The 27,994-nt window shown below is 46.4% G+C and overlaps 1 protein-coding gene across 4 annotated transcripts in view; it reads right to left on the bottom strand.

The window, feature by feature from the left end:
- Window positions 1–27,994, bottom strand: part of pak4 (p21 protein (Cdc42/Rac)-activated kinase 4) — a 107,007-nt gene that overhangs the window by 29,535 nt on the left and 49,478 nt on the right. For all 4 annotated transcript variants that reach the window (XM_038785877.1, XM_038785879.1, XM_038785878.1 and 1 more), the window contains exons 2-3: window positions 14,441–14,624; window positions 11,417–11,641 (exon numbers count right to left, since the gene is read on the bottom strand). In XM_038785877.1, the coding sequence (XP_038641805.1) occupies window positions 11,417–11,641; window positions 14,441–14,494 (279 nt within the window). In that variant the 5' untranslated portion in view covers window positions 14,495–14,624. The remainder of the gene's footprint in view (window positions 1–11,416; window positions 11,642–14,440; window positions 14,625–27,994) is intronic.

Below are 27,994 nucleotides of genomic sequence, written 5' to 3'. Positions count from 1 at the left end.
TGATAATTAAGCACCAATCACAGCTGCTGAACCTGACAATACAGCCCGGTGATATAATTCCGGTTGAATTTTGCTGCTGTGACCAGTTGCAGGGTCTAACTAGCCTTCCCGAGCACCCTACCCCCTTAAAGCCCAAAACTGTGCAAAAGTGTGTGTTGACCTCTGCCCCCTATTAAGCAGCATTTTAATGAGATTTTAAATTACATGTAAAGACTAACCTTTAAGGCCCACAGGTCCAGGATAACATGGGCTCTGCCTATCTTAAGATCTCATCTAAGTAAGAATTGGATGATCTCAGCATTCACTTTGTTTAAAGTCCTGGTTCTTTAGCCTACATGCTGCACAGATTGTGTGCATGCTGTTAGATCTGCTAAACTAAATAATGCCCGTTCTGGTTTTGGCTCTAAAAGCTTCACAGCATTTCAGCCGTCAGTCTGATTGTTAACTGGGAACAGCTAATCTAAAACAAACAGTCGCTCCCCCCCGGTGACCCCATCACACATTACGGCAACTCCTGGCGGGTGACCAGAGAGGTAGGCCACCCGGCCCATCGAGTCTGCTCCGCCATTCAATGAGATCATCAATGAGCGATCTGATGTGATAATCCTCAGCTCCACTTTTCCACCTTACTGGACATGGAAAGACAGAGCACGTGGCTGGACGCAGCATGCAGGGGAGGGGCTTTGCTAAATTAAGGTGCCGCCATCCCTGCTGTGTTTACTCGGCAGGAACGGCTCATCCAGCCGTCTTTCCACGACAGGTGTGAGCTGGGGCAGCTTGGAGAAGCCGGCTCATCATTAACACCCTCTTAAACTGCTGCTCCTGAGGTTAGCTGTGGAACATCCGGTTAGTTTCCCGGTTCCTGTGCAGAAAAAAAAGCCCAATTTTGCAAACATGCTGGGCATCGTCAATTAATATCGAAACAATCCCGTGCTCAGGCTGCTATTAATGAGCTTGTACCAAAGTAGTACAGAAAACCTCCAATTATGTGTGTTGTGGGGTGCTGTGCTGGCCTCCATTATCATAAAAGAAGAGTACAGGAGAAGGTGCAAAAACAAAGATTTACAAGGATTCCCGAGCTGAGAGATTATACATACCAAGGGAGCTGGAAAAGACTGGAGTTCTGTGTTTTAGGAAAGAGATAACTGAACGGTGAGCTGATAAAGATCTTAGCTAGGAACAAAAAGAGGCCATGGAGCCTGTTCTGCTATTAAATGAGATCTTCATGGCTGATCTGCGGTTGAACTCCACATAACCTTTCCCCATACCCATTTAGTACCTTCGGCTAACAAAAGTAACAATAATAATAATAATCTTTAGTAGTGTCACAAGTAGGCTTACGTTAACACTGCAACGAGGTTACTGTGAAAACCCCTAGTCGCCACACTCCGGCGCCTGTTCGGGTACACACAGGTAGAATATCTCAGGTTTTATTCATCGCATTGATCCATCATCTTTTTAAAAATAAATTTAGAGTACGCATTTATTTTGTTTCCAACTAAGGGTCAATTTAGCGTGGCCAATCCACCTGCCCTGCACATCTTTGGGTTGTGGGGGGTGAGACCCACGCAGATACGTGGAGAATGTGCAAACTCCACATGGACAGTGACCCGGTCCGGGATTCGAACCAGCGACTTTGGCGCCGTGAAGCAGCAGTGCTAGCCACTGCGCTGTGTCATTTGTGGGATAGCATTCCAAGGTTACAAACGAGTAGATAGAGATATTTTTGCTAGTGAAGCAGACCGAAACTAGGGATCATACACAAAAGTTAGTCCAAATAATAAGAAAAATAAACCCACAAAGAAATTTAGGAGTAAACTTCTTCAACCAAAGAGTGACACTACTGTGGAACTTGCTACCACCAGCTGATAGAGACAACTAGATACGTACGTTTTCCCACAAGATGTAGGAGCAGAAATCAGCCACTCGGCCCATCGAGTCTGCTCCGCCATTCAATGAGATTGTGACTGATCTGATGTGATAATCCTCAACTCCTCTTTCCCGCCTTATCCTCATAACCCTCGATTCCCTCACTGATTAGAAATCTGTCTCGGCCTTGAACATATTTTTTTTTTTTAATTTAGAGTACCCAATTATTTTTTCCAATTAAGGGGCAATTTAGCATGACCAATCCACCTAACCTGCACATCCTTGGGTTGTGGGGGCGAAACCCACGCAGACACGGGGAGAATGTGCAAACTCCACACAGACAGTGACCCAGGGCCGGGATTTGAACCCGGGTCCTCAGCGCCGTAGGCAGCAATGCTAACCACTGTGCCACCGTGCTGCCCTCCTTGAACATACTTAACGACCCAGCCTCTACAGCTCTCTGCGGTAAAGAATTCCACAGATTCACTCCGCTCTGAGAGAAGAAATTCTTCCTCATCTCTGTCTGAAATGGGTGACTCCTCACTCTGAGATTCTGCCCTCTGGTCTCAGACTCCCCCACAAGAGGAAACAACCTCTCAGCATCGACCCTGTCATACCCACTGAGAATCCGATATGTCTCAATAACGTCACCCCCTCATTCTTCTAAACTCCAGTGAGTACAGACCCAACCTACTCAACCTCTCCTCATACCCGGGATCAACCTAGTGAACCTTCTCTGGACTCTCCCCAATACCAGTATATCTCTCCTTAGATAAGGGGTTCAAGGATGTGCAGTTTAGGTGGATTGTCCATAGTAAATTGTCCCTTAATGTCCAAAAATTAAGATTGTGTAGGTTGGGTTAAGGGTTATTGGGATAGGGCAGGGGAGTGCCTTTGCGTAGGTAGTGACCCCTCAGTTGGGGTGCCTCGCCCCCGCTGTTCTGTAATTTAAAGAGGATTTTGGCCCAACTGTTTTTTATAAATTTAGAATACCCAATTACGCAGAGGGTGGTGGGTGCCTGGAACGCATTGCGGGCGGAGGTGGTAGAGGCGGGCACGATAGCGTCATTTAAGATGTATCTAGACAGATACATGAATGGGCAGGGAGCAGAGGGATACAGATCCTTCGAAAATAGGCAACAGTTTTACATAGAGGATCTGGATCGGCACAGGCTTGGAGGGCCGAAGGGCCTGTTCCTGTGCTGTAATTTTTCTTCATCTTCTTCAAAACTGTTCACAGTATTCCAGGTGTGGTCTACTTAATAACTTGTATGGTTTCAGCAGGACTTCCCTATTTTTATGCTCCATTCCCTTTGAAATAAAGGCCAACATTCCATTTGTCTTCCCAATTACCTGATGACGGAAAGAGGGTGTGGGTGAAGGCAGAAATGGGATAAACAGCGTTATAATTCCTTTCTGATTAATCTTTCCTGCTCGGCAGCATGACAGCAGTCCTTTGATTACCTTCCAAACCCACAACCACCCCGAAGAGCATGGGCAGCACACAGGAACAGGTGTTGAGGACTGAGGCTGTTGCAGCAATGCCGTCGTCATGGGGGATGCTGGTGTAGAGTGCCCAGACGTCCATTGTGACGAGGAATGTTCCTGGTTCAACTGGTCCATGGGGGCTGAGTTTCGGTAGGAAGTCTTGTCGTGTCACGACGGAAGCTGGGTGTACCTTGTACGATGGGTTTCAAGATGCCCTCGATGTAGCCAGAGAGGTTCTCACACAGGGTCCCATTGCCTGAAACGATAAAACGGCCTGCTGTGTTGGCCTTGCATATTTTCGGGAGGCAGTAGAGATCTCCAATGCGGGGAGTATGTAGGATAAGAGCACATAGGGTGCTCGGAAGGTCTGGATCCAAGGTCTTGGATCAGTCTGTTGAGTTGTCGGATGTGTTCCTTGGTCGGATCTGCGGGTAACTATCTGTAGTGTTCCTGGTTGTTGAGTTGGCGGTATACTTCTTTGCAGTAGTCCGTTCTGTTCAGTATGACGGTGGCCCCTCCTTTGCTGGTTTGATGATGATGTTGCGGTTGGTCTTGAGAGCGCGGCTGGCACTGCGTTGTGCTTGGGTGACGTATGGGGCTGTCTTGTGACTGATGAATCTGGCTACGATACAAAGCTGGATGGAGATACATTCCTCCGCAAGAAGGAAAATAGAAACAGGAGGAGGCCATTCAGCCCCTCAAGCCTGTCCCAGTATTCAATTTGATTATGACTGGCTTGTATCTTTTTCTTTATAAAGTTAGCGTACCCAATTCATTTTTCTAATTAAGGGGCAGTATAGCGTGGCCAATCCACCTACCCTGCACATCTTTTGGGCTGTGGGGGTGAAACCCACGCAAACACGGGGAGAATGTGCAAACTCCCCACGGACAGTGACCCAGAGCCGGGATCGAACCTGGGACCTCAGCGCCGTGAGGCAGCAGTGCTAACCCACTGCGCCACCGCGTTGCCCGACTGGCTTGTATCTTAACTTAATTTGCTCACCCTGGTTCCGCAGCACTTAATGCCTTCACCTCACTAAAGTTTACTAAACCCCACCCCCCAACAGCAGTTTTATTATTATTTTTTTTTTTTAAATTTAGATTACCCAATTATTTTTTCCAATTAAGGGGCAATTTAGCGTGGCCAATCCACCTACTCTGCACATTTTTGGGTTGTGGGGGCGAAACCCACGCAGACACGGGGAGAATGTACAAACTCCACACGGACAGTGACCCAGAGCCGGGATCGAACCTGGGACCTCAGCGCCGTGAGGCGGTTGTGCTAACCACTAGGCCACCGTGCTGCCCGTAGTTTTATTATTTTTAACGAATTTAGAGTGCCCAATTATTTTTTTCCAATTAAGGGGCAATTTAGCGTGGCCAATCCACTTACCCTGCACATCTTTGGGTTGTGGGGGTGAAACCCACACAAACACGGGGAGAATGTGCAAACTCCACACAGACAGTGACCCAGGGCCGGGATCGAGCCCGGGACCTCAGCGCAGTGGGTGTACCTACACCACAGGTCCCAGTGCTAACCACTGTGCCACGTTGCCCCCCCTCCCCCCCCAACAACAGTTTTATTGAGCAGAGATAATTTAATAAAAAACAAAGCAATGACAACGGAGCCCCAATGAGAATCTTCTCTGCTTGTAAACAGACACCACGCGCTACTTGGATTACGGTAGAGATACAAACACCACCTCGGGCAAGTTGCAGCCGCACTGGAAACCATCTGGATTTCAGGATTTAGATAAATCCCAGTCATATTGCACTTTTAGGAAATGCACAGACGTCCATTCCGGGATGAAAGGTGCCTACATTTTAGAGATAGGATTGCGGAAATCGAAACCCGGAAGACCAGTAAAAACACTTGCACCCCACGTAATAAAAGTGGAATTTGGCCAATTCGATCCCTGTAAGCCAGTGGCCTCAATTATTGAGGCTAGCTGCCCCTTTTGTATATTCTAGGCAAGCTTTTCTGTTTACATGGAAATACATGCAGTTCACAATGCAATCACCGAATTAAGAGTACAACTGTATCAATCCCATGGGGCCTACTCGTTTACTGTGAACCAGGGGCTACGGGCAGGAGCACAATATCTTATTCAGCACGCAATCTGGGCAGTGAGCCAGCTCGTCGTTACTCTGCAGGCAGATTCACACAGCGCAAAGACAAAGGCGCGGAGGGTGAGGACAGACAGGTTCGGTTGTGAGCAGCTCACCACGACTTACTGCTCCAGCTCGCAAAGAAAGAATGGCCACCTGGGTGAAGAAAATAGGGAACCTGCTGCGTTAGCAGTCAGTGGGTGCAGCAGATGGGGTAGGGGGGCAAATATACAGAGAGTCCAGTGTGCAAAAAAAGACAGTCACTCACTGAAATTCTTTGTACTTTCACATATAATTTATATTTTCACAGTGTCTTTAAGGTAATAAAATGTCTCAGGCACTTTGCAGGAGGAGAACAATGTCTGACACCAGGCCACACAGGTTGTTAGGTCAGATGGCCAAAACTTTGTCAATGTAGCAGGTTTTAAATACTGTTTGAAAGAAGAAAAACAGAGCAAACTTTCCACATTTCCATTTACACTGGGATCAGAGAATTGTGCATCCCTACCTATCCATCCCTTTCAATGGGCAGAAAGTTAATAGCCTGGAGATGGCTGCATTAATCATGGAATCCCTCCAGTGCAGGAGGCCATTCAGCCCATCGAGTAAGAGCAGAACCCCACCCCCCTCCCCCCAAAAGGGCATCCGACCTAGGCACACTCCCCTGTCGTATCCCTGTGACCCCACCTAACCGTTGGACACTAAGGGGCAATTTAGCGCGGCCAATCTACCTAACCTGCTCATCTTTGGACTGTGGGAGGAAACCGGAGCACCCGGAGGGAACCCACGCAGACACGTGAAGAAAGTGCAAACTCCACACAGACATCGAGGTGGGAATCGACCTGGATCCCTGGTCCTGTGAAGCAGCAGTGCTAACCACTGTGCCACCGTGCCACCCATTTTTACTCCCTTCGATATTTAAAAACATTTCTGTCTTTTCGATCCGTTTTTTTCAGTGACTGCACTGCTAAGTTAGGGATTCTAAAACAAAACTGTGGCCCACTCCCCTTTGCCGCCCCTTTCTCTCCTACCCCCTCCGCTTGCCCCCCCCCTCCCTTCCTACCCGCCCACCTTTCTCTACCACCCCCTCCGATCCTCCCATCTCTCCACTCTAATCCCTCCCTCCTTTCCCTGGTCCCTCCCTCAAAATAAAACAAAAATGTGAGTTCATAAGGATCCAGTCACACCCATAACTGTCCAGAAATGTGAAAACGTTAAAACTCCAAACAAAAATCCTGCCACACTGCGGATTTTATTCACTCAAATTGTTTAGTGAGCCAGAAACGTGGTACTGAGGGGTGTTGGGTGAACTGCCTTTCACCATGCTGCCCTGAAATGGATTCTAAAGAGGTGAGCACTGATTAACACAATCAATCTACCCTCTCGTGATTAAAGTAGCTTCTGCTTGGGGTCTCCACAGAAGAGTGTGACTGAACCAGGAAACTCGTCCCACACGGGAGATTTTGAACACTTATCGACATTACGGTGCTACATCAATACGCATCAACACGTTCCGCCCCAAGGTTTTTCTTTTACAAACTCAGGCATCAACAACAATCTATTAGCTGTACTAAACCCCCACTGAATTATCCACTGAAATTTAAGTTATGATCATTTATTTCCGTTCATGGTACATGGGCGTTGCAGGCTGGGCCAGCATTTATTGCCCATCCCTAATTGCCCTTGAGGGGGCAGTTAAGAGTCAACCACATTGCTGTGGGTCTGGAGTCACATGTAGGCCAGACAGGGTAAGGACGGCAGATTTCGTTCCCTAAGGGACATTAGTGAACCAGATGGGTTTTAAAAAAATAAATTTAGAGTACTCAATTCATTTTTTTTCCAATTAAAGGGGAATTTAGCGTGGCCAATCCACCTACCCTGCACATCTTTGGGTTGTGGGGGCGAAACCCACGCAAACACGGGGATATTGTGCAAACTCCACACGGACAGCGTCCCAGAGCCGGGATCGAACCTGGGACCTCGGCGCCGTGATGCCACAGTGCTAACCACTGCACCGCCATGCTGCCCCCAGGTGGGTTTTTACGTCAATCGACAATGGTTTTATGGTCACAATTCCAGATTATTATTGAATTCAAATTTCACCATCTGCAGTGTCGGGATTTGAACCCGGATCCCCAGAGCATTAGTCTGGGTCTCTGGTTTACTAGTCCAGTGACAATACCACTACCCCACCGCCTCCCCATGAAGAGGCCATGTGGCCACACTATTAAATCAGCCAATTCACTCAGTCACAACTTTACCCCATTTTGTCTCACATACCAAGGCAGAGCGGGGAAAAAGGCACCTCACCCATCGAGCTTGACCTTCAACCCTCCCCCCACTCCTGTGTCAAGACCACTGTCACCGTATTCCCCGCAAAATCTGCCCTTTTGATTTCACTGCAGCCTGCCCCAGCCCGAGCTTTCAGGTGAAACGCAGAGGTTTGCGGTGGGTTTCTCACCCTCGGCTGCTATCTGCTCTGAAAAATGGCCTGCGGCAAAGCGAACGGGATGGTAAAGAAAGCCATTTACAATTTCTGTGCAAAATTAAACCGAGTTAAATAAATGCCAACGCATCGCTCATGAAAGCAGAAATCTTTAAAGCAATTCTAGCGGGGTCCCAGCAGCAGATTTGTCTCTTGATTTGCTATTATTTGCAAATGTCTTGATGAGAGGAATTGATTTTGAAGTTTGTGTGGAGGCTTAAGGCCAGAATAATTCATTTTGATCAATACAACTGGCTGGATTAAAACAGCGTTTCACTCAATAAAAGACTGGTGTAATTGAATATTTTCTACTGCACGGTATTCCAGAATTACAACCATCTAGAAAGAGATATTTACATAAATTGAGATCATCCAAATGAGACATTTGCCAAAGCCAGAATTTTTTTTTTAATTGATCTATTTAAATCTCAGCAAGGTCTGGCAGTTAATAAAGAGATGGAGACATCTTAACCTGCAGTGACATAATCAACTGGATGGAATGCCTGTGCTGCTTAGTACCAGGCAGTTCCAGGAACTGATAGTCGCAGACTGACACTAGATTCAGAGAGGCCCGTCTGAAAGCAGCACATTTTTTAAACTCCTCGACTAAATTCTCATTGCGCCTCATGATTCAGTGCTGTCAGCACCTCCCCACTCCTCTGCCTTTACTCCACATTAGAAGACAACTTGGACACATGGCACCATCTCAAATGCGTTAAACGTGACTTCAAACATCCAGTCATTGTCAGATCAGCTGAGGCGGAGAAAGAGCTGGATTAATGACGAATCGGGTAAATGCAGCAAGGTTGAGAATGGAAGTCAAGAGGTGACCAAAGGAGAGGAAAATCTCCGACAAATCAAGCCAACACAATAGCACCCCATTTATTACCCGTACCAGCTGCGGTTATTCATGAAAGCCCCGCCTTCTCAACCTTTCCCATCGCCCGAGGTGTGGTAATCCTCAGGTCATTTAAAAAAAAAATTTAGAGTACCCAATTCATTTTTTCCAATTAAGGGGCAATTTAGCGTGGCCAATCCCCCTACCCTGCACATCTTTGGGTTGTGAGGGCGAAATTCACGTAAACACGGGGAGAACGTGCAAACTCCACACGGACAGTGACCCAGAGCCGGCATTGAACCCAGGTCCTCGGCGGCGTGAGGCAGCAGTGCTAACCACTGCGCCACCGTGCTGCCCCTCAGGTCATTTTTAAGGCAAGCCGAAATGGATTATCGATAAGCAAGGGGATGACAGGTTGTTGGGGGTAGACAGGAATGTGGGGCTGAGGTTACGGACAGATTGGCCATGATCTTACTAAACGGTGGAGCAGACTAGAGGGGCCAAATGGTCTCCTGCTCCTAATTTGTATGTTCATAATTTAAATTCACAACACAAGTAGGACATTGGCTGGGTAACTTCAGAAAATCAAAAAAGGCCAACGCCATAGTTCACTTGAACCTTCTCGCTTGCAGGATGATCCTGAATGAATATCCTCATTGAAAGAGGGGGCAGTCATCAATAGGAGCCCAATTATGGGCAGCACGGTGGCACAGTGGTTAGCATTGCTGCCACACGGCGGCGAGGTCCCAGGTTCGATCCCGGCCCTGGGTCACTGTCCGTGTGGAGTTTGCACATTCTCCCCGTGTCTGCGTGGGTTTCACCCCCACAACCTAAAGATGTGCAGGGTAGGTGCATTGGCCACACTAAATTGCCCCTTAATTGGAAAAAATTAATTGGGCACTCTAAATTTAATTTAAAAAATCAATAGCAGCCCAATTAATCAAAAACACATTTCTTTTTTAGCCTAAATCACTGGATTTTTGAATTCCTCTCAGCAGCGAATGGCGACCACCACAGACAAATCTTGGGAAGCATTATTAAATCCAACAGTGCAAGAAAACCAGCATCACCAGCACAGTGGAAGGAATGACTGATAAAACATTTGTTTTTTTTGCTAGCCACATAGAAGTGCCAATGAATTATGACAAAAGGTCAACGACCTGAAGCATTAAGTCTGTCGCTTGCCACAGATGCTGGCTGAACTGTTGACCAACGTGTTCTGTTTATACCTCTGATCTCCAGCATCTGCGGTATTGCCAAACTGTATCTAAACACGGTCTTGGACTCAGATTACTGCAGGGTCCTGTACAAGGAGGGTGTGTGTGTGCGCGCGCATTCTGCAACAAACAGAAACTAATGCGGCTCTCTGTGGTTTGGACACGAGAGCAACCATCAGTGCTCAAAACGTGTCAAATATGGCTCCTAGCTGGTCGAACATAAATAGTGGTTTCTGTACAGGGATCCGATGCCTTTTGACAACAGCGTTGCCGCTTAGTTTAGCCGAACAATAATAGGACTCAAACGGAGTGGGGTGTCCAGCCTCCAGACACGCGTGGTTCCCCCAAACACTGTCAATATCATTTTGAGAATTGTAGCTGGGAATTTAATCCAGTGCTGCTGGTTCGGCCCTGGCAGTCTCACTCGACTAAACCTAAAGGAAATACCCAGACCTGCCAATTTCAGTAAGTTCAGATCTATAGGGCTCAATGGGAACAAAAACGGATTTGACGAGTTTTTGAAGACAGAACTGGCTCTCAAAGGCTGCCTCCATTCTCAATAATAGAACAATACGGTTTATATCTTTCCTTCAAAGGATGACGCATCCCAGTTGTTGACATTAATAATCGCCCCAATATTCAAAAACACCCAGAATCTAACCCTGAGCATGGGGTTGACATGATACATCATTTTGGCTCCGTGCAGGTCAGTATGTTGATGTATCTCACCTCACCTCTCTAGCTCAGAAAGCCAACTGCAGCCTCGAAGCCGATTGTAGCACTTGACCCTGTTTGCCTGGATGGGAGCTGCAAGCACAGCATGCACCAGGGATCAAATCGGGGGTCTGCCTCAGCTCAATAGTGTAGTGTTTGCCCACAGCCACTGGGGAGCTTCTGATGAGTTGCTTTATTTATCTTTAAAAGTTCATAAAACAGACCTCGTGGCAGAATAAAGCCAGACGCTTCCAGCATTAACAGGGGCCATTCATCCCATCGCACCTCTGCTAGTTCTCCGTTAAAACGATTGAAAAGCAATCACTCCAACTTGTGTATCGCCCTCATATTTTCCCCCCATTTCAACTATTTATCCAATTTGGATTTACATGACACTCGATCGCAGTTTCAATCAATTCCTGTGGCAAAGCATCCTATACTTCAACAAGCCACTAGGCAAAGATTTCTCTCCCAACTTTACCTGACAATTTTAAACTGATGACTCTTTATGATTGGCTTTCCAATCAAAGGAAATACCCGTTGACCTTTTGCACCATTAAAAATCTTAACGTTAAAAACCTCTCCACAGTCCCAGTATCTTGAAGTCAATCCTCCTTGGTTCCCCACTCTCGACACCATCCTGGTTGATTAGTAAACCCTTTATCGAGCGCTGCGAGTAACGATTGTACAACGTACCTTCCGCGGAGCAAGCTGAATGGGTGTGATGTACGATGGGTCGACCAGCGGCTTAGGCCGTTTAGCGGTGTCCTCGAGGAGGCTTTCCCATTGCCTCGGAAGGCCTGTAAACTTCTGCTCCTGCTGGTCGAAGCCGGTGTGGACGCGGTGCTCAAAATTTACAGGGGCCGAGATCTCCACCCGCTTCTTCTTCTTCCCGAACATAATTGAGATGGATGTCAAATCCTGCCAGGGTGAAAAATAACACTGCAAGCTGGTTCTCAAGAGGGCGACAACAACCACCGAGGGCCACTGCAATTGAGAAACACAAGTGTGTTCCACTGCAAAATATATGCAAATTAAAAAATAATCGACAGCCATAAAATTCCCCATGAAAAGTAATTATGCATGAGCACACAGCCACTGTACTCCAAATGTAAATCATTTTACAAAGTGTTTCAAAGAGATGTTTCAATATTATTTATTACTTATTAATAATAGAGAATGCAGGAAGTGTTTGTGATATTTCACTGCTGACTATACATTGTGCCAGAATAATGAGGCCATTAAGGTCTGCACTTTCTACAAATCCTGATTTTTTATTTTGTTGCCTCCTCACGGACCCCTGCTGCTGTACCCTGCCCAAGTGCCAAATTGTCGTGTTGAAACCTAGACAACAAATGTGGAGCACAGGCTGCTCAAATGCAGTGGGCATGACAGCCAATCTCATTTTCACCCGATGTGCGCACGCACACACACACACACTATGATTGGGCCATTCTGCCCCTCGAGTCTGTTCCACCCTTAATTTTTTTTAAACAATTTTATTGAGGTATTTTTTGGCATTGTAAACAGTCACAGATAACAGAAATATGCAATCATCAACGGAAAACCAATACTTCAATCAAAGGGGCTGGTTTAGCTCACAAGGCTAAATCGCTGGCTTTTAAAAGCAGACCAAGCAGGCCAGCAGCACGGTTCAATTCCCGTACCAGCCTCCCCGGACAGGCGCCGGAATGTGGCGACTAGGGGCTTTTCACAGTAACTTCATTGAAGCCTACTCGTGACAATAAGCGATTTTCATTTTCATTTCATTTTCAAACCATAATGCACATGCCCGCTCCTCTCCCATAGACTCTATTGCTCCACCTTTAATAAGATCAAGGCTGATCTGGTAATAACCTCAAATCTGCATCCCGTCTACCCCCCCGATAACCTAAAGTCACATCCTAATTGTTACGGGAGTACTAGAGATCTGGGGAAAAAATGCACATTCATGTATTAAATAATGCTAAACTGATTTCCAATAGTCTGCAATAAAATTCAAATCACACAGTGGGTTAGCCCTGCTGCCTCACAGCGCCGAGGTCCCAGGTTCAATCCCGGCTCCGGGTCACTGTCCGTGTGGAGTTTGCACATTCTCCCCATGTCTGCGTGGGTTTCGCCCCCACAACCCAAAGATGTGCAGGGTAGGTGCATTGGCCACGTGAAGCAACAGTGCTACCGTGTACATACCAGTGCTAAGACCTTCTTCACATTGCTAATACATGCTCATTTATGGTGATTGTAAATCAAAGCTGCTCACAAAGCAGGAAGACCACTGTGCAGCGTACAATCATTTTATTAATTTACAGGCCAACATCCTAATGCCACAGATACTGCTGCTGGGTTACAAAGCTGATACCAAATTGAGAACAGCTTAATGCTGACTATATATTTTTTGCAAGCACCCGTTTCAAACAGGCTGCAGTTGGTTGATGGGTAAATACTCTACTTGGCACAGTGCAATAATCACGCGGGCCAGGCGTTATCAGGTTAGACCCTCAGTCTGTGCTGAGTTTAGTGATCTCGGTCAGAGCAGCTGCTGGGGTTCTATGTTTGACATCAGCATGAATGAAATGAAAATCGCTTATTGTCACAAGTAGGCTTCAAATGAAGTTACTGTGAAAAGCCCCTAGTCGCCACATTCCGGCGCCTGTTCGGGGAGGCTGGTACGGGAATTGAGCCGTGCTGCTGGCCTGCTTGGTCTGCTTTCAAAGTCAGCGATTTAGCCGTGTGCTAAACCAGCCCCGTGGGACTTTGCTCTTGCCCCTGACCACAGGCTGGGGCAATACTTGGGCCAGGACTGCCCTCACTATTGAACTGCTGCCTGCGAGGAACCTCGGGGCTGTTGGCCACAAGCATTTCAGTGTTTGCGGCGGAGAGCAAAAGGGCCCTTAAAACAAAATAAATGAACAGCATTGTGTTCCCGTACGCCGCCTGCCTATTAAACAGTCTCAAATTATAAAATTATGAAGACCTCTAAGCTTTAATTATTGTGTCACCAGTTAAGGTCAGGCGTCTCTTGTGGTCAGAAAGGCACCACACTGTCCTCAATTCCCAGCAGTTACTTTAACATTGGCAACCGGGGAGCCAGGAAGAGAACTTTATTAACTTGCAATCGGCCGCACTTTTCCTGAAGCAAAATAAATTGCAAAGTGGTGGTGGTGGCGTTTGAATACGCATTAACACAAACAACCCCAACAGAGGAAAGAAGCTGGTTCGAATTCAGATAGCCAGGCAGTGGAGGAAAACAACACTGGAGTTTAGTCTTTATCCACTGACAAGCTGTTATTTACAGAGACGCACACATTGCATATTATTCACCCCCAAGCAACATCTCCTCATATACAAGAGGAGGCTGTGAGCACAGGCAAATTGCCAATTAATGCCCACCACCTGAATACAATTAACACCCAATTGTTACACAATTAACAAAGCCCGCCTGTATTTTGGACGGTTAACAATGACTGGTTTAAAGAATTTAAAGGGGAGCGCACGAGAAAGCAGATTGGCAGAATCCTGGCACACCAATTTGCAGAATTTTACATCGAGGCTCTATTCCAGAGGGTTACAGCTGGCCTTTTATTGTCAAAACTAAGCAAAATCCAAAACTAAGCACTCCAGGATTTTTGAGGGATATAGTTTGGCGAGCAGCGCTTAATCCTATTTTATATTATCATTTTTCTTTTTAAATCAAGTCAAAACATGCAGGGAAAAAAATACCTTTTGAAAGGAAAGGTCCTCTTGCAGTTCCAGAAAGTGAAAATGACACAGCATATGACTGGAAGCAGCGGAGATGATGCCTTCCGGAGCAGTGCCCTGAATCAAGCTTTTAATGCGGTCAAGAAGCCAGTTGGAAACAGTTGGCTATGTCCACTGTGTCTTTGAAGTGAGGCCACATTCTGTCCTGGAAGGGAATCGAGACACAATATGGTATCAGGAAGTATATGTTGTCCTGCACACAGTTAAAAAGGGCTGTACTCTTAACAGACCAGAGCTGAACAATAGAATCAGATTAACGAGCTGCTCGGTAGCAGAAAAGTTAACCACCAGGGTTTAGTCAGCACATAGCAATGCAATCAGTGTTTCAAAGCACACTGTGCTTCTTGAACTGGCATTGATGGAGGAGACAGACTCACAATCAAAGGATTAGGCTCTTCAACAGATCAGTGGGTGGAATATTCTGTTTGCCGTTGACCATTACGACCCATTAAAAAAAATGAATGTGTAGAAATATCAGATGTAGGCTGTTCTCATTAAAGTCACCTACATGAATCAAGCATTCGGGACAGGAAAATGCATGACGTACTACAGCATCCAGCTCTTCCATCACATGCTCAGATTCGGCTTTATTGGACAAGGCGATGACAACTGTCTTAGGAAACCGGTTCCGTTAACCTCTGCACTGCAACACGGTTCAACAGTCAGCTGTGATTTCAATCTCAGTAATGCGGAGTCTGATCGGAGATTCCTTTGTGAATTTATTGTTTGAAGTTGACACTACAGCCAGAGGAGGGAGTTACACACCACTTCACTTCCAAGTCAGCTGGGGCCTGTGCAACAACCTTTCAGTGATTTCGCAATACAAAACCACTCGACGTATCGACTGTCGTCTAAATTAACCATGATGTGGAGATGCCAGTGTTGGACTGGGGTGAGCACAGTAAGAAGTCTTTTTTTTAAATTTAGAGTACCCAATTATTTTTTCCAATTAAGGGGCCAATCCACCTACCCTGCACATCTTTGGGTTGTGGGGGGTGAAACCCACGCAGACACGGAGAGAATGTGCAAACTCCACACGGACAGTGACCCAGGGTCGGGATTCAAACCCGGGTCCTCAGCGCCGTAGGCAGCAATGCTAACCACTGTGCCACCGTGCTGCCCTACAGTAAGAAGTCTTACAACACCAGGTTAAAGTCCAACAGGTTTGTTTCAAATCACTAGCTTTCGAAGCACTGCTCCTTCCTTATGTGAATGCTAAGATTCACCTGATGAAGGAGCAGTGCTCCGAAAGCTAATGATTTGAAACAAACCTGTTGGATTTTAACCTGGTTGTAAGACTTCTTACTGTATAAATTAATGTCCATTGAAGGTGAAAAATTAGGGAAATGCTCTCCATCGGCAGGGTTGCTGGGGCATGGATTTCACACCAGAAACAGCAGTGGAAAAGAGTCTTTCCAAATATTCTAAGTTTCAAAGCTATAACTTTAACTCACAGTCGTTATTTACAACTCCCAAGGTTCAGTTTCTGGTCTGAGGCCCCATAACTAGTCCGTGTGCCCTCGTGTGCTTGAGGCATAGGCACAGCCAGCCCTCCTGCTCTCATCACTACCAAGCCTCAAGTGGCCGTGGGGAAGGCTCAGCTGCGATGCCCACAGCGATCAACCAGCCCAATTCACATCATCCCCGGAGCTCACATAATCGAGGAGGGGGCAAGATTGGAAGTCTGAATCTGCAACTTCAGGAGAGAAGCGGTGAAAGTTAAATTGGGACGGGGAAGATTGAGACAATAACGGTCTCATTTCAAAAACTGCCCTATCAATTAGGTTTCAGTACCAGCATACTTGCTGGTGACAACTTAGTGACAGGTCAGATCCAAAGAGGTTTCCAAAAATGCTGGTTTTGTCATTGTGATCACAGGCCATCCCAGAGCTCACACTTTTAAATAATTCTCTCTCAAGCTTCAGGCACCAGTTTGCAGTCTAAGTCCGTTCTCATTCTGGACTGTATCTTATTGCACTCGCAGCTGAAGTGCATCACCCACCTAACACAGTCACAATAAAATAAGTCATCTTTTTAAACGGCAAATTTATTGGAGTACTACAGCCAGGTTTCAAATCAAAGGAATCAAAGTTTCCACTCCTGATGGCTAAATACATACAAGTTAGGATCAGTAAACCACTCAGCCCTCTAAGCCTGTTGCCAGTCAATAAGATTGGAAAGTCATAGAATCCCTACAGTGTAGAAGATGGTTATTCGACCCACTGAGTCTGCACTGACCCTCTGAAAAAGAGCACCCTACCTAGGCCCACTCCCCTCCCAATGCCCATAACCCCACCTAATCCGCACATCCCTGGACAGGGCTAATCCACCTAACCTGCATATCTTTGGACTGTGGGAGGAAACCGGCACACCCGCACGCAGACACGGGGAGAACGTGCAAACTCCACACAGACGGTCACCCAAATCCAGAACTGAATCTTCACAACTTTCCAGCCTATCTGAGTCATCACCAAATTTCTCAATCATACCTTTGGTCCCTTCGCCCAAACCATTAATTTTTTTTTTTAAATTTAGTGTACCCAATTCATTTTTCCAATTAAGGGGCAATTTAGCGTGGCCAATCCACCGACCCTGCACGTCTTTTGGGTTGTGGGGGTGAAACCCACGCAAACATGGGGAGAATGTGCAAACTCCACATGTGATCCAGAGCCGGGATCGAACCTGGGACCTCGGCGCCGTGAGGCAGCAGTGCTAACCCACTGCGCCACCCATCCAAATCATTTATATAAATTGTAAAAGATTGATCTCTGTGACACAACACCCATTACACCCATCATGGCGACACTCGGTGACCTGTTAACCAGCCCACCTTCAATCCATGCTAACTCGTTACCTCCTACACCATGTGCTGTTATTTTCTGCACTAGCCTTTGACCTGGCACCTTATCGAATGCCTTATGGAAATACAAGTCCAGTACATCTACCGGTTTCCCTTTATCCACAACACATGTGACTTCTTCAAAGAACTCCAATAAATTGGTTAAACACAATTTCCCTGCCTCATGTTGACTCTACTCCAGTGCCTGAATTTTGCTAAGTGCCCTGCCTGAACATCTTTAAATAATAGCTTCTAACATTTTCCCCATCAAGTGAGTCAAGTTAAGTTCAAAAGCGAGTGTGGAAATGGGCTTGGGTACGATGCACGCCGCAGTTGAATATCCATGCTCAAATTAGAGGAAACGACTCAGGTGAGATACCAAAGGATTCGGATAGCCTAACCAGAAAGAACAAATCCAGGAAATACTCAGCAGGTATGTGGTGAGAAAGTTAATGTTTTGGGTCGAGGTGACCCGCCATCAGAATCCTTTAGATGAAAGGTCACCTTGACCTGAAATATTAACTGTTCTTTCTCTGTGCTGCCCGACGTGCTGAGCAATTCCAGCATTTCCTGTTGTTATTTCAGATTTACAGCATCCACAGTATTCTGCTATCCTTACCTCATCCTAGCTATATGTTAGTATCTCCCAGAGAAAACAGGAGAGAAAAAAACAGGTGAACTTCTGTAACGTGTTTCAAGGAATTACTGAAACCGACTGAATTACAAACTACAGGCACGGTGGTTAGCACTGCTGCTTCACAGCGCCAGGGATCCGGGTTCAATTCCGACCTCGGATGACTATCTGTGCGGAGTCTGCACATTCTCCCAGTTTCTGCGTGGGTTTCCTCCGGGTGCTCCGGTTTCCTCCCACAGTCCAAAGATGTGCAGGTTAGGTGGATTGGTCATGCCAAATTGCCCCTTAGTGTCCAAAAGGTTAAGTGGGGATAGGGTGGAGGTGGAGGTGTGGGCCTAGGTCAGGTGTTCTTGCGGGCGTCGATGGGCCGAATGGCCTCCTTCTGCAGAGTAGGGATCGATGATTCACTTAACTAGAGTTACACTCATGTTTTGTTTCAACTGCACATTACAATATTTCCTCAATTCTGGAGACAGCAACACCTCCAAGTCACTTCACACAATTAGATTCATCAGCGTTCAAAGTATTCCGCAAAATAGGAGAGATGATAAATTAATGACAATGCTTCAGCGCAAGTGATAAGAAATTATGGAATAAATTCAAAAACAGGTTCTTCCCCGCTGTTACCAGACTCCTGAATGACCCTCTTATGGACTGAACTGATCTCTCTGTGCATTTTCTCTACTGTGCTGCACCACACTCCGTATGCTTCACTCGATGTCTGTGTCTGTGTATTTGCATTTATCGTATGTCCTACGTTTCTTCATGCATGAAACGATCCACCTGAACTGTACGCAGAATAATACTTTTTGTTTATAAATTTAGATTACCCAATTCATTTTTTCCAATTAAGGGGCAATTTAGCGTGGCCAATCCACCTACCCTGCACATCTTTGGGTTGTGGGGACAAAACCCACGCAAACACGGGTAGAATGTGCAAACTCCACACTGACAGTGACCCAGAGCCGGGATCGAACCTGGGACCTCAGCGCCGTGAGGCAGCAATGCTAACCACTGCGCCACCGTGCTGCCCTCGCAGAACAATACTTTGCACTGTACCTCGGTACACGTGACAATAAATCTAAATCCAAGGACAGTCACTGTCGCCATTCCAAACAGGACATAGAATCAAACTGGAGTGACATGGAGCTTGTGAAATACAGTAGGGAATGGGATGAACACACACACACACCATGCAGAATAGTATAGGGCTGGTACAGTACAGGGCAAAAATGGACATCTAACTTGTGTAGGACAACAGAACGGATACCCAGTCAAGCACTCTGGACAGCCTAATAACTTGTATTTTTACAGTGCTATTAATTTAGATACATGTCCTAACGCACTTCACTGAGACACAGGAGAAATGGATCATAGAATCTCAAAAGTACTGGAGGCCATTCGGTCCATTGAGTCTGCACCAGCCCTCCGAAAGAGCACTTTACCTCGGAACCTACCTGCCCTCTCCCCATACTTCTTAACCCCACCTAACCATTAGACACTAAGGGGCAATTTAGCACGGCCAATCCACCTAACCTGCGCATCTTTGGACTGTGGGAGGAAACCGGAGCACCCGGAGGAAACCACGGGGAGAACGTGCAAACCCAGCCAAGGTCGGAATTGAACCCGGGTCCTTGGGTGCTGTGAGGCAGCAGTGCTAACCACTGTGTCACAGTGCCGCCCAATGGAAGCTCAGCTAAAGATTGAGAGGGTCAACTGCTTTAGTCAGAAGTGAGTTTAAAAAGCAGGGTCTGCAAAAGGAGGGCGAAGGAACCTCGTAGCTTGGGGCTAAATGCATGGCGGCCAAAGCACAGGAGAAAGGAGAGAGGACGGTGGATGGGAGATCAAGTGCATTGTGAGTTTGAAGGGTATGGGGAAGGGGTCGGAGGTGGTTACAGAGGTGCAGAGTAAACTGTATGTAAGATGCACTTGAAGGCTTCAAACCTTGATCTGTGTTGAGTAACTACATGGGAATAAAAATACAGGAATAGGAGTGAGTCAAGGCCACTGCCTGCACTCATGTGGCAGAAACAGCCTCAGTACACAGACGAATAATGGTTACCTAGTCACGGCAATAGCAGGTGATTTCTCCCTCTCACCAGCAGCAGTCAACACAGGCAGGAAGGTCAGGGAGAGACATCCAAAATGTTCAATGATTACACAGAGAGCAGAGTCAGGAAGAGGAACAAAGTCTTGTCTGCAATGCAATGTACCAACTGGAATCCCCTGTACATTCATGCAACAGGCACCTTGCTCTGACAGTAAATGATAAATGTTATTATAGGGCAGGGATCCAGAGTAGGCTTTGGGATGTTTGCTCCACATAGGGGAGGTCAATTCAACACTCAATCCTATTGCGTGTTGCGCTAAGATTAACACATGCTGAACTACAGGCAGCTATGGCTGAACTAACTTTGTTTACACCCCGGGGCAGTGTACCAAAATGCTGTTTTTTACAATATATTACCTATCCTCGAGCAGTATTTGTACAATACACAGTTGTGGTCACCAGCGCGGCATGGTAGTACAGTGGTTAGCACAGTTGCTTCACAGTTCCAGGGTCCCAGGTTCGATTCCCGGCTTAGGTGACTGTCTGTGCGGAGGCTGCACGTTCTCCCGTGTGTGCGGCAGTTTCCTCCGGGCGCTCCGGTTTCCTCCCACAGTCCAAAGATGTGCAGGCTAGTGGATTGGCCGTGCTAAATTGTCCTTAGGCAGGGCAGCACGGTGGCGCAGTGGCAGCACTGCTGTCTCACGGCGCCGAGGTCCCAGGTTCAATCCCGTCTCTGGGTCACTGTCCGTGTGGAGTTTGCACATTCTCCCCGTGTCTGCGTGGGTTTCACCCCCACAACCCAAAGATGTGCAGGGTAGGTGGATTGGCCATGCTAAATTGCCCCTTAATTGGAAAAATGAACTGGCTAGTCTAAATTTACATTTTTTTAAAATTGCCCTTAGGTTAAATGGGGTTACTCCACATTGAATTGACCTCCCCTATGTGGGTTGCGGGGGGGTGGGGTGGAGGCGTGGGCTTAAGTGGGATGCTCTTTCCAAGAGCCGGCGCAGACTTATTGGGCCGAATGGCCTCCTTCTGCACTGTAAATTCTATGATTCTAAGAAACCTGCAGAGGCTCTCCCCCCCGTAAATTTAGAGTATCCAATTATTTTATTTCCCAAGGAAGGGGCAATTTAGCGTGGCCAATCGACCTAACCCTGCACATCTTTTTGGGTTGTGGGGATGAAACCCACGCAGAGAACATGCAAACTCCACATGGACAGTGACCAGGGGCTGGGATCGAACCTGGGACCTCGGCGCCGTAGGCAGCAGTGCTAAATGCTGCGCTGCCCAGGTAGACCTCTTTTTAAATCCATTCTCCTGACTGCTCTCTCACCCACCATTAAGATCCTATTCAAAAATAAAAAGTTTCAATTGACATGTCTCTTTAAAAAAAAGTATTTAAAAATCTTTGCAACTCATTGTAAAACCACAGCCTAAATTCAGGCTTTTGGTTGGAATTTCCCAAACAGCAATAACTTATTGACACAAGTAATCATTTTATAAAGAGTCATTTTTTAAAATAAATTTGGCGTACCCAATTCTTTTTGTTCCAATAAAGGGGCAATTTAGTGTGGCCAATCCACCTACCCGGCACATCTTTTTTGGGTTGTGGGGGTGAGACCCACGCAGACACGGGGAGAATGTGCAAACTCCACATGGACAATGATCCAGGACCAGGAGTGAACCCGGGTCTACAACGCCATAGGCAGCAGTGCTAACCACTGCACCACCGTGCTGCCCCCTATAAAGTGTCTTTTTTTCTGTTTTTTCTATAAATTTAGAGTACCCAATTATTATTTTTTTCCAACTAAGGGGCAATGTAGCGTGGCCAATTTACCTAACCGGCACATCTTTGGGCTGTGGGGGAGAAACCCACGCAGACACGGGGAGAATATGCAAACTCTACACGGACAGTGACCCAGAGCTGGGATTCGAACCCAGGTCCTCAGCGCCACAGTCCCAGTGCTATCCACTGAGCCTCCGTGCTGCCCTTATAATGTGTCTTTAACATGACAAAACAGCCCAAGATGCTTTACAAGAGCATCCCCTTGACATTTGACACTAGGTCACATAAGGAAATGACGGACCAGTCACCCAACATGTGGTCAAAGATTTTAAGCATTACTGTGTAGGGAGAAGAGAGATGTAGAGGGTAAGGAGGAAATTCCAGATCTTAGGGTCCAGGCAGGCTGTAGGCTAGGTGAAAGGGACTCGGTGCGAGTTAGGACACCAGAAAAAAATAAAAAAAACAATAAAAAAGACACAAAGGAGCTCCATTTGAAACTATATTAACAAATTCCAAACGCTGTCTTCTGATTTATCTGATCACTGTACTGTCTTTCAGTATGACAAACACTGCATGGCAAACAATGCACCTAAACCTTGGTTCAAACACCCAATATGCTGCACATCTCAATCCATTATTACATAGGCGGGGGCGGGGGGAACAGATACATGTAAGAGGAGAGAAGGGTCAAGAAGCACAAGGGAGAAAAGAAAAGGTAGTGTTGACAGAGGAAGATGGAGTAAAGTAGGAGGCTGGTATGAAGTACAAGACCCTTTGGGCTAAATGACCCGTTTTTGTGCTGTAACTTCTTTTTTTTAAATAAACATTTTATTGAGGTTTTTTTGGTATAGTAACAACAACAAAATAAACAATATACATGAAACCATAAACATAGTGCAAAAGCCTCTCCTACAGGTCCCACACCGTTATTGACCCCCTACTCTAATCTAAACTACTCCCCCCCCACCCCCCCATCCGCTGACGACTAATTTCCCGCAAAGAAGTCGACGAACGGTTGTCACCTCCGGGTGAACTCTAACAGTGACCCCCTCAAGGCGAACTTGATTTACTCCAATCAGAGAAAGCTAGCCACGTCCAATAGCCAGGTCTCCGACTTTGGGGGCTTTGAGTCCCTCCAAGCTAATAGTATCCGTCTCCGGGCTACCAGGGAAGCAAAGGCCAGAACATCTGTCTCATTCTCCTCCTGGATTCCCGGGCCTTCCGACACCCCGAAAATCGCCACCTCTGGACTCAGTGTTTTTAACACTATGGACATGACATCCACAAACCCCTGCCAAAATCCCCTAAGCTTTGGGCATGTCCAAAACATGTGGATACATGGTTCGCCGGTCCTCCCACACATTTTGCGCACCTTTCTTCCACCCCAAAGAATCGGCTCATCCGGGTCACTGTCATGTGAGCCCGGTGAACAATCTTAAATTGTATCAGGCTGAGCCTGGCACATGTTGCAGACCCGTTGTCTCTACGCCTGTGCTGTAAATTCTAGGCAATCCGAACACCAACCTACTGAACACAATGGCCCGGTCAGAACTGCTGGCAATGCAAGCGCGATACACTACCTCTCAGAGCTTTCAAATATAAACACATCAAGAGTCAATGGCAATTCTATTGTACAGTATATCTGCCAAGTCAACAAGAGAAATATTAATACATCCCCACCCTCAGCAACTCATGGACTTCATCCAATCATTCTCACTGAGCAACAACTTTCTGGCGGGTGAATGAGAGCCTGGGTTAATGGTTGATTGAAATAAATAAATTAATTAATAGGGTAATCAAGTAAACTAACATGCTGCAACATACAGTGCTTGAAGACTTGTCCTTTTTACATTACTCCAATGTTTGTGCGCAGCCAGTTAGATTTGTCGACTGCTCGACATTTTGAAGCTCCTGTTCTCTGAAATAAAACTGTTTTATCAAGAGGTTCCCAGCCTGGAAGTTTAACTCTTTCTCTGTCTCCACAGATGTTGCCCGACTTACTGACCGGTTCCAGGGGTTTCCGTTATTTTGGATTTCCAGCATCGCCAGTATTTTGCTCCTGCCCAATCGGTTGCTGTTTTAGGGCTGGTTCTCTCTCAGTAAGTCAGCGCCTCAGTAAATACCCCCCATCCGAAGCTACACTGCTGCAGGGACATTTATGAGTCGCAGAAACCTTGAGGGAGTCCATGCATGGAGCAACATTTCCATAATTTGTGGCCTTCACAGCAGGAGTGACTGAATGTATGAACAGAGAGGCATCATTACTTCCAGGGCAACACTCCCTTACCAGGTTAAAAATAATCACCAGCACATTTTAAATTCAACAGAAGCTGAAACAATCAAGTCTGCCAAAAGAACGCATTTCCAGGGGCAGCACGGTGGTGCAGTGGTTAGCACTGGGACTATGGCGCTGAGGACCTGGGTTCGAATCCCAGCCCTGGGTCGCTGTCCGTGTGGAGTTTGCACATTCTCTCTGTGTCTGCGTGGGTTTCACCCCCGCAACCCAAAGATATGCAGGTTAGGTGGATTGGCCACGCTAAATTACCCCTTAATTGGAAATAAAATAATAATTGGGTACTCTTAAATTTAATAAAAAAGACGCATTGCCTACCAATAGATAGTTTGGTATTTAAACTAGGGGAGGGAGGTCGATTGAATATGCGGAGTCTGCACGTTCACCCCGTGTCTGCGTGGGTCTCCTCCCACAAGTCCCGAAAGACGTGCTGTTAGGTGAATTGGACATTCTGAATTATCCTTCTGTGTACCCGAACAGGTGCCGGAATGTGGCAACCAGGGGATTTTCATAAGAACTTTATTGCAGTGTTAATGTAAGCCTACTTGTGACAATAAAGATAATTTTTTTAAAAAGGTAGTCCCTAGCGAATCATTTAACAAGTGAACCAGATAGAGAAGAAAATCCCGGTTCCATCACCTGCCTGTAATGGGCTACCTTAGCTCAATCTGATGGTAGTAAAGAGTCATACTACTGGCTTAAGAGTTTGTCTCTTAAAATCAGCAATTTTTTTTACCCTCAGATCACCCTCCACCCCACACACACACACCCCTACAGCACACAAACTCCAACCCCACTAAAAGCTGAAAGTGTACATTTATATACATTAGATTCAGAATGAGGTTTGACGCCTTCTACAGTCGAGCAGCTTCCCGGTCGGCCTCACTCAGTGTCACACCAAGTCATCGATGGAAATGCGGCCAGAGTGAAGTCGGGAAGACACAAGGTCAGAAATGTGAAAGCAACACACGGGCAAAATGATTGGCAATCAATACAAGTCAGTGAGGAATCACCAGGGGAAGAGATGTCTTACGGTAACTTTACAAATCAAAGTAACTCATTAACGTACAAATAGGCCGAGGGCAGGAAAATGTTTCTCGAAGATGAGAGGTTTTGTTGGGGTAATTAGAGAAAAATGATTCCCTCTGGAAAATAGGTCAATAACCAGGTGTCATGGATTCAAAATCATTGGCAAAAGATCTCAAGGGGGGGTGCGGAAAGTTGGTTTTACAAGCTCAGAGTTGTCGGAATTCAGAATGTTAAACAACGTAGCAAAAGCCAATTCCTTAAATAATTTTAAAATGGAGTTGAACAAGGCCGCAAAGAAAAGGCCAGGATATGGCACCAGGTACAACTGTTCTTTCAAAGATCCATAAGGGACCGAACGATGGTATCGAGGCGTGTGTTTCTGATTCTACAGATATTACAAGAGTGAGCAAGGCACAGATTGGTCATTTATAAAAGCTCTTAAGATGATTACACAGGATAAAGCCAAAGCTGGAGAAACACACCATCTCAGAGGCATTGAGAAGAACATTCAAAACAGTGTCATGGAAACTCTCACATCCATCTGTCAGAGAAAGAAGGTTCCAAGTCTTATCCAAAGGACAGCACCTTCGGCAACACAACACTCGCTCAGCTAATTTTTAAAATCTTTATTATGGTCACAAGTAGGCTTACATTAACACCGCAATGAAGTTAGTAAAAATTCTCCAGTTGCCACACTCCAGCGCCTGATCAGATACACTGAGGGAGAATTCAGAATGTCAATTCTCCTAACAAGCACGACTTTCGGGTCCTGTGGGAGGAAACCGGAGCGCCCGGAGGAAACCCACACAGACACTGGGAGAAAGTGCAGACTCCGCACAGACAGTGACCCAATCAGGATTAACGATAGTTAACGTTAACTGTCCAGACTACGCCACAGATGACACCCGTCTACATCATTTAAACATAGAACATAGATCATACAGTGCAGAAGGAGGCCATTCGGTCTATTGAGTCTGCACCAGCCCTTGGAAAGAGCACCCTACTTAAGCTCACATCTCCATCCTATCCCAGTAACCCCACCTATTTGGACACCAAGGGCAATTTAGAATGACCAATCCACCGAACCTGCACATCTTTGGACTGTGGGAGGAAACCGGAGCACCCGGAGGAAACCCACGCAGACATGGAGAGAACGTGCAGACTCCGCACAGACAGTGACCCAAGGCGGGAATCGAACCTGGTACCTGAGCAGTGAAGCAACGGTGCCAACCACTATGCCACGGTGCCGTATCGTAATGTGCTACAGAAATTATACTCGAGAAAACAAGATGCAAGGACAGCAACACATGCAGTGGAGGTGCCCAAATCAGTAAGAATATGAAATGTACCCAACCAAGGTTTGGTTTCTCCAATTCTCATGAGTCAAGAGGAGGTCAGTTATTCCATCAATATCTAACTACTTCACTTGAATGCTTGCTGTTTCTTGGCTTCTCGCTTAGAGGGTCACTGAGCTTCTCTCGCTCAGTCAGTGACTTAAGGCTCTACGGAAAACAGCCCAGAAAAATCATTTATTCACAGCGGCTGAGCTGCCAGGAAAGGTTTAAAATCTAATCCCCGTGACTGGCCTTCTGCCAGGAACTATCCAGCAAACCCCTCTGCCACACTGTCGGAGATGTTAAACAGAGACCCGTCCTGCTCTCCCAGGTGGGTGTAAAAGATCCCATGTCACGATTCCGAAGAGCGAGGGCTGTTCTTGCCGATGCCTTGGCCAAGATTTAACGGCTAACACAAACATGGCTTATCGGGTCACTACCACAGTTCTGTTTGTGAGAGCTTGCCGTATGTAAATGTGTGTCACATCTGCTACATTACAATTAATGTCCCTTTCTAAGCTGCATGACTGTGCGACAACCTGAAGGCTCCTGCAGATTGTGCACACGTTGGTCACCTAAGTTACTGGGCGTGTGTGGCCATGCGGAACAATTCTTGAAAAAAAAAAAGATTCAAACAAAATGCACATTAAAACAAATCGCCCGCTTACTACAGTACGGTAGCACAGTGGTTAGCACTGTTGCTTCACAGCACCAGGGTCCCAGGTTCGATTCCCGGCTTGGGTCACTGTCTGTGCGGAGTTTGTACGTTCTTCCTGTGTCTGTGTGGGTTTCCTCCGGGTGCTCCGGTTTCCTCCCACAAGTTCCGAAAGATGTGCTGTTAGGTGAATTGGACATTCAGTAGCACTGCTGCCTCACGGCGCCGAGGTCCCAGGTTCGATCCCGGCTCTGGGTTACTGTCTGTGTGGAGTTTGCACATTCTCCCCGTGTTTGCGTGGGTTTCGCCCCCACAACCCAAAGATGTGCAGGGTAGGTGGACTGAATACGCTAAATTGCCCCTTAATTGGAAAAAATTAATTGGGTACTCTAAATTTTAAAAAAATAAAATAAAAAAAATTGGACATTCAGAATTTTCCCTCAGTGTACCCGAACTGGCGCCGGAATGTGGCGACTAGGGGCTTTTCACAGTAACGTCATTGCAATGTTAATGTAAGCCTACTTGTGACACTAATAAAGATTATTATTACAAGAATAAAATGACAGGGTTTGCGGATGACAGCAGTAACTACATCTCAAAAGGCCTTCCTTAGCTGCGAAGTGCTTGAAGGGTGTCCTGTGGTTGTGAACGGCGCTACAGAAATGCAAACCAATCTTTCTTCCTTTACAGACATCACACCACCGAGGAGAGTTATTACTATCACAGTGTGGCAGAGTTTAGAACAAGATTAAAAACAAAAAGTGCTGGAAATATTCAGCATGTCGAGCATTATCTGTGGAGAGAGGCTCGGTTAAGGTTTCAGGTCAAGATGACCTTTCATCAGAGAAATGAACAGTAAGAAGTCTTACAACACCAGGTTAAAGTCCAACAG

Source organism: Scyliorhinus canicula, chromosome 27 (assembly GCF_902713615.1).
Source record: "Scyliorhinus canicula chromosome 27, sScyCan1.1, whole genome shotgun sequence".
NCBI classification, from domain to species: domain Eukaryota; kingdom Metazoa; phylum Chordata; class Chondrichthyes; order Carcharhiniformes; family Scyliorhinidae; genus Scyliorhinus; species Scyliorhinus canicula.
The sequence above is the reverse complement of the archived record's forward strand: the minus strand, read 5'-3'. Positions and strand labels throughout refer to the sequence as shown.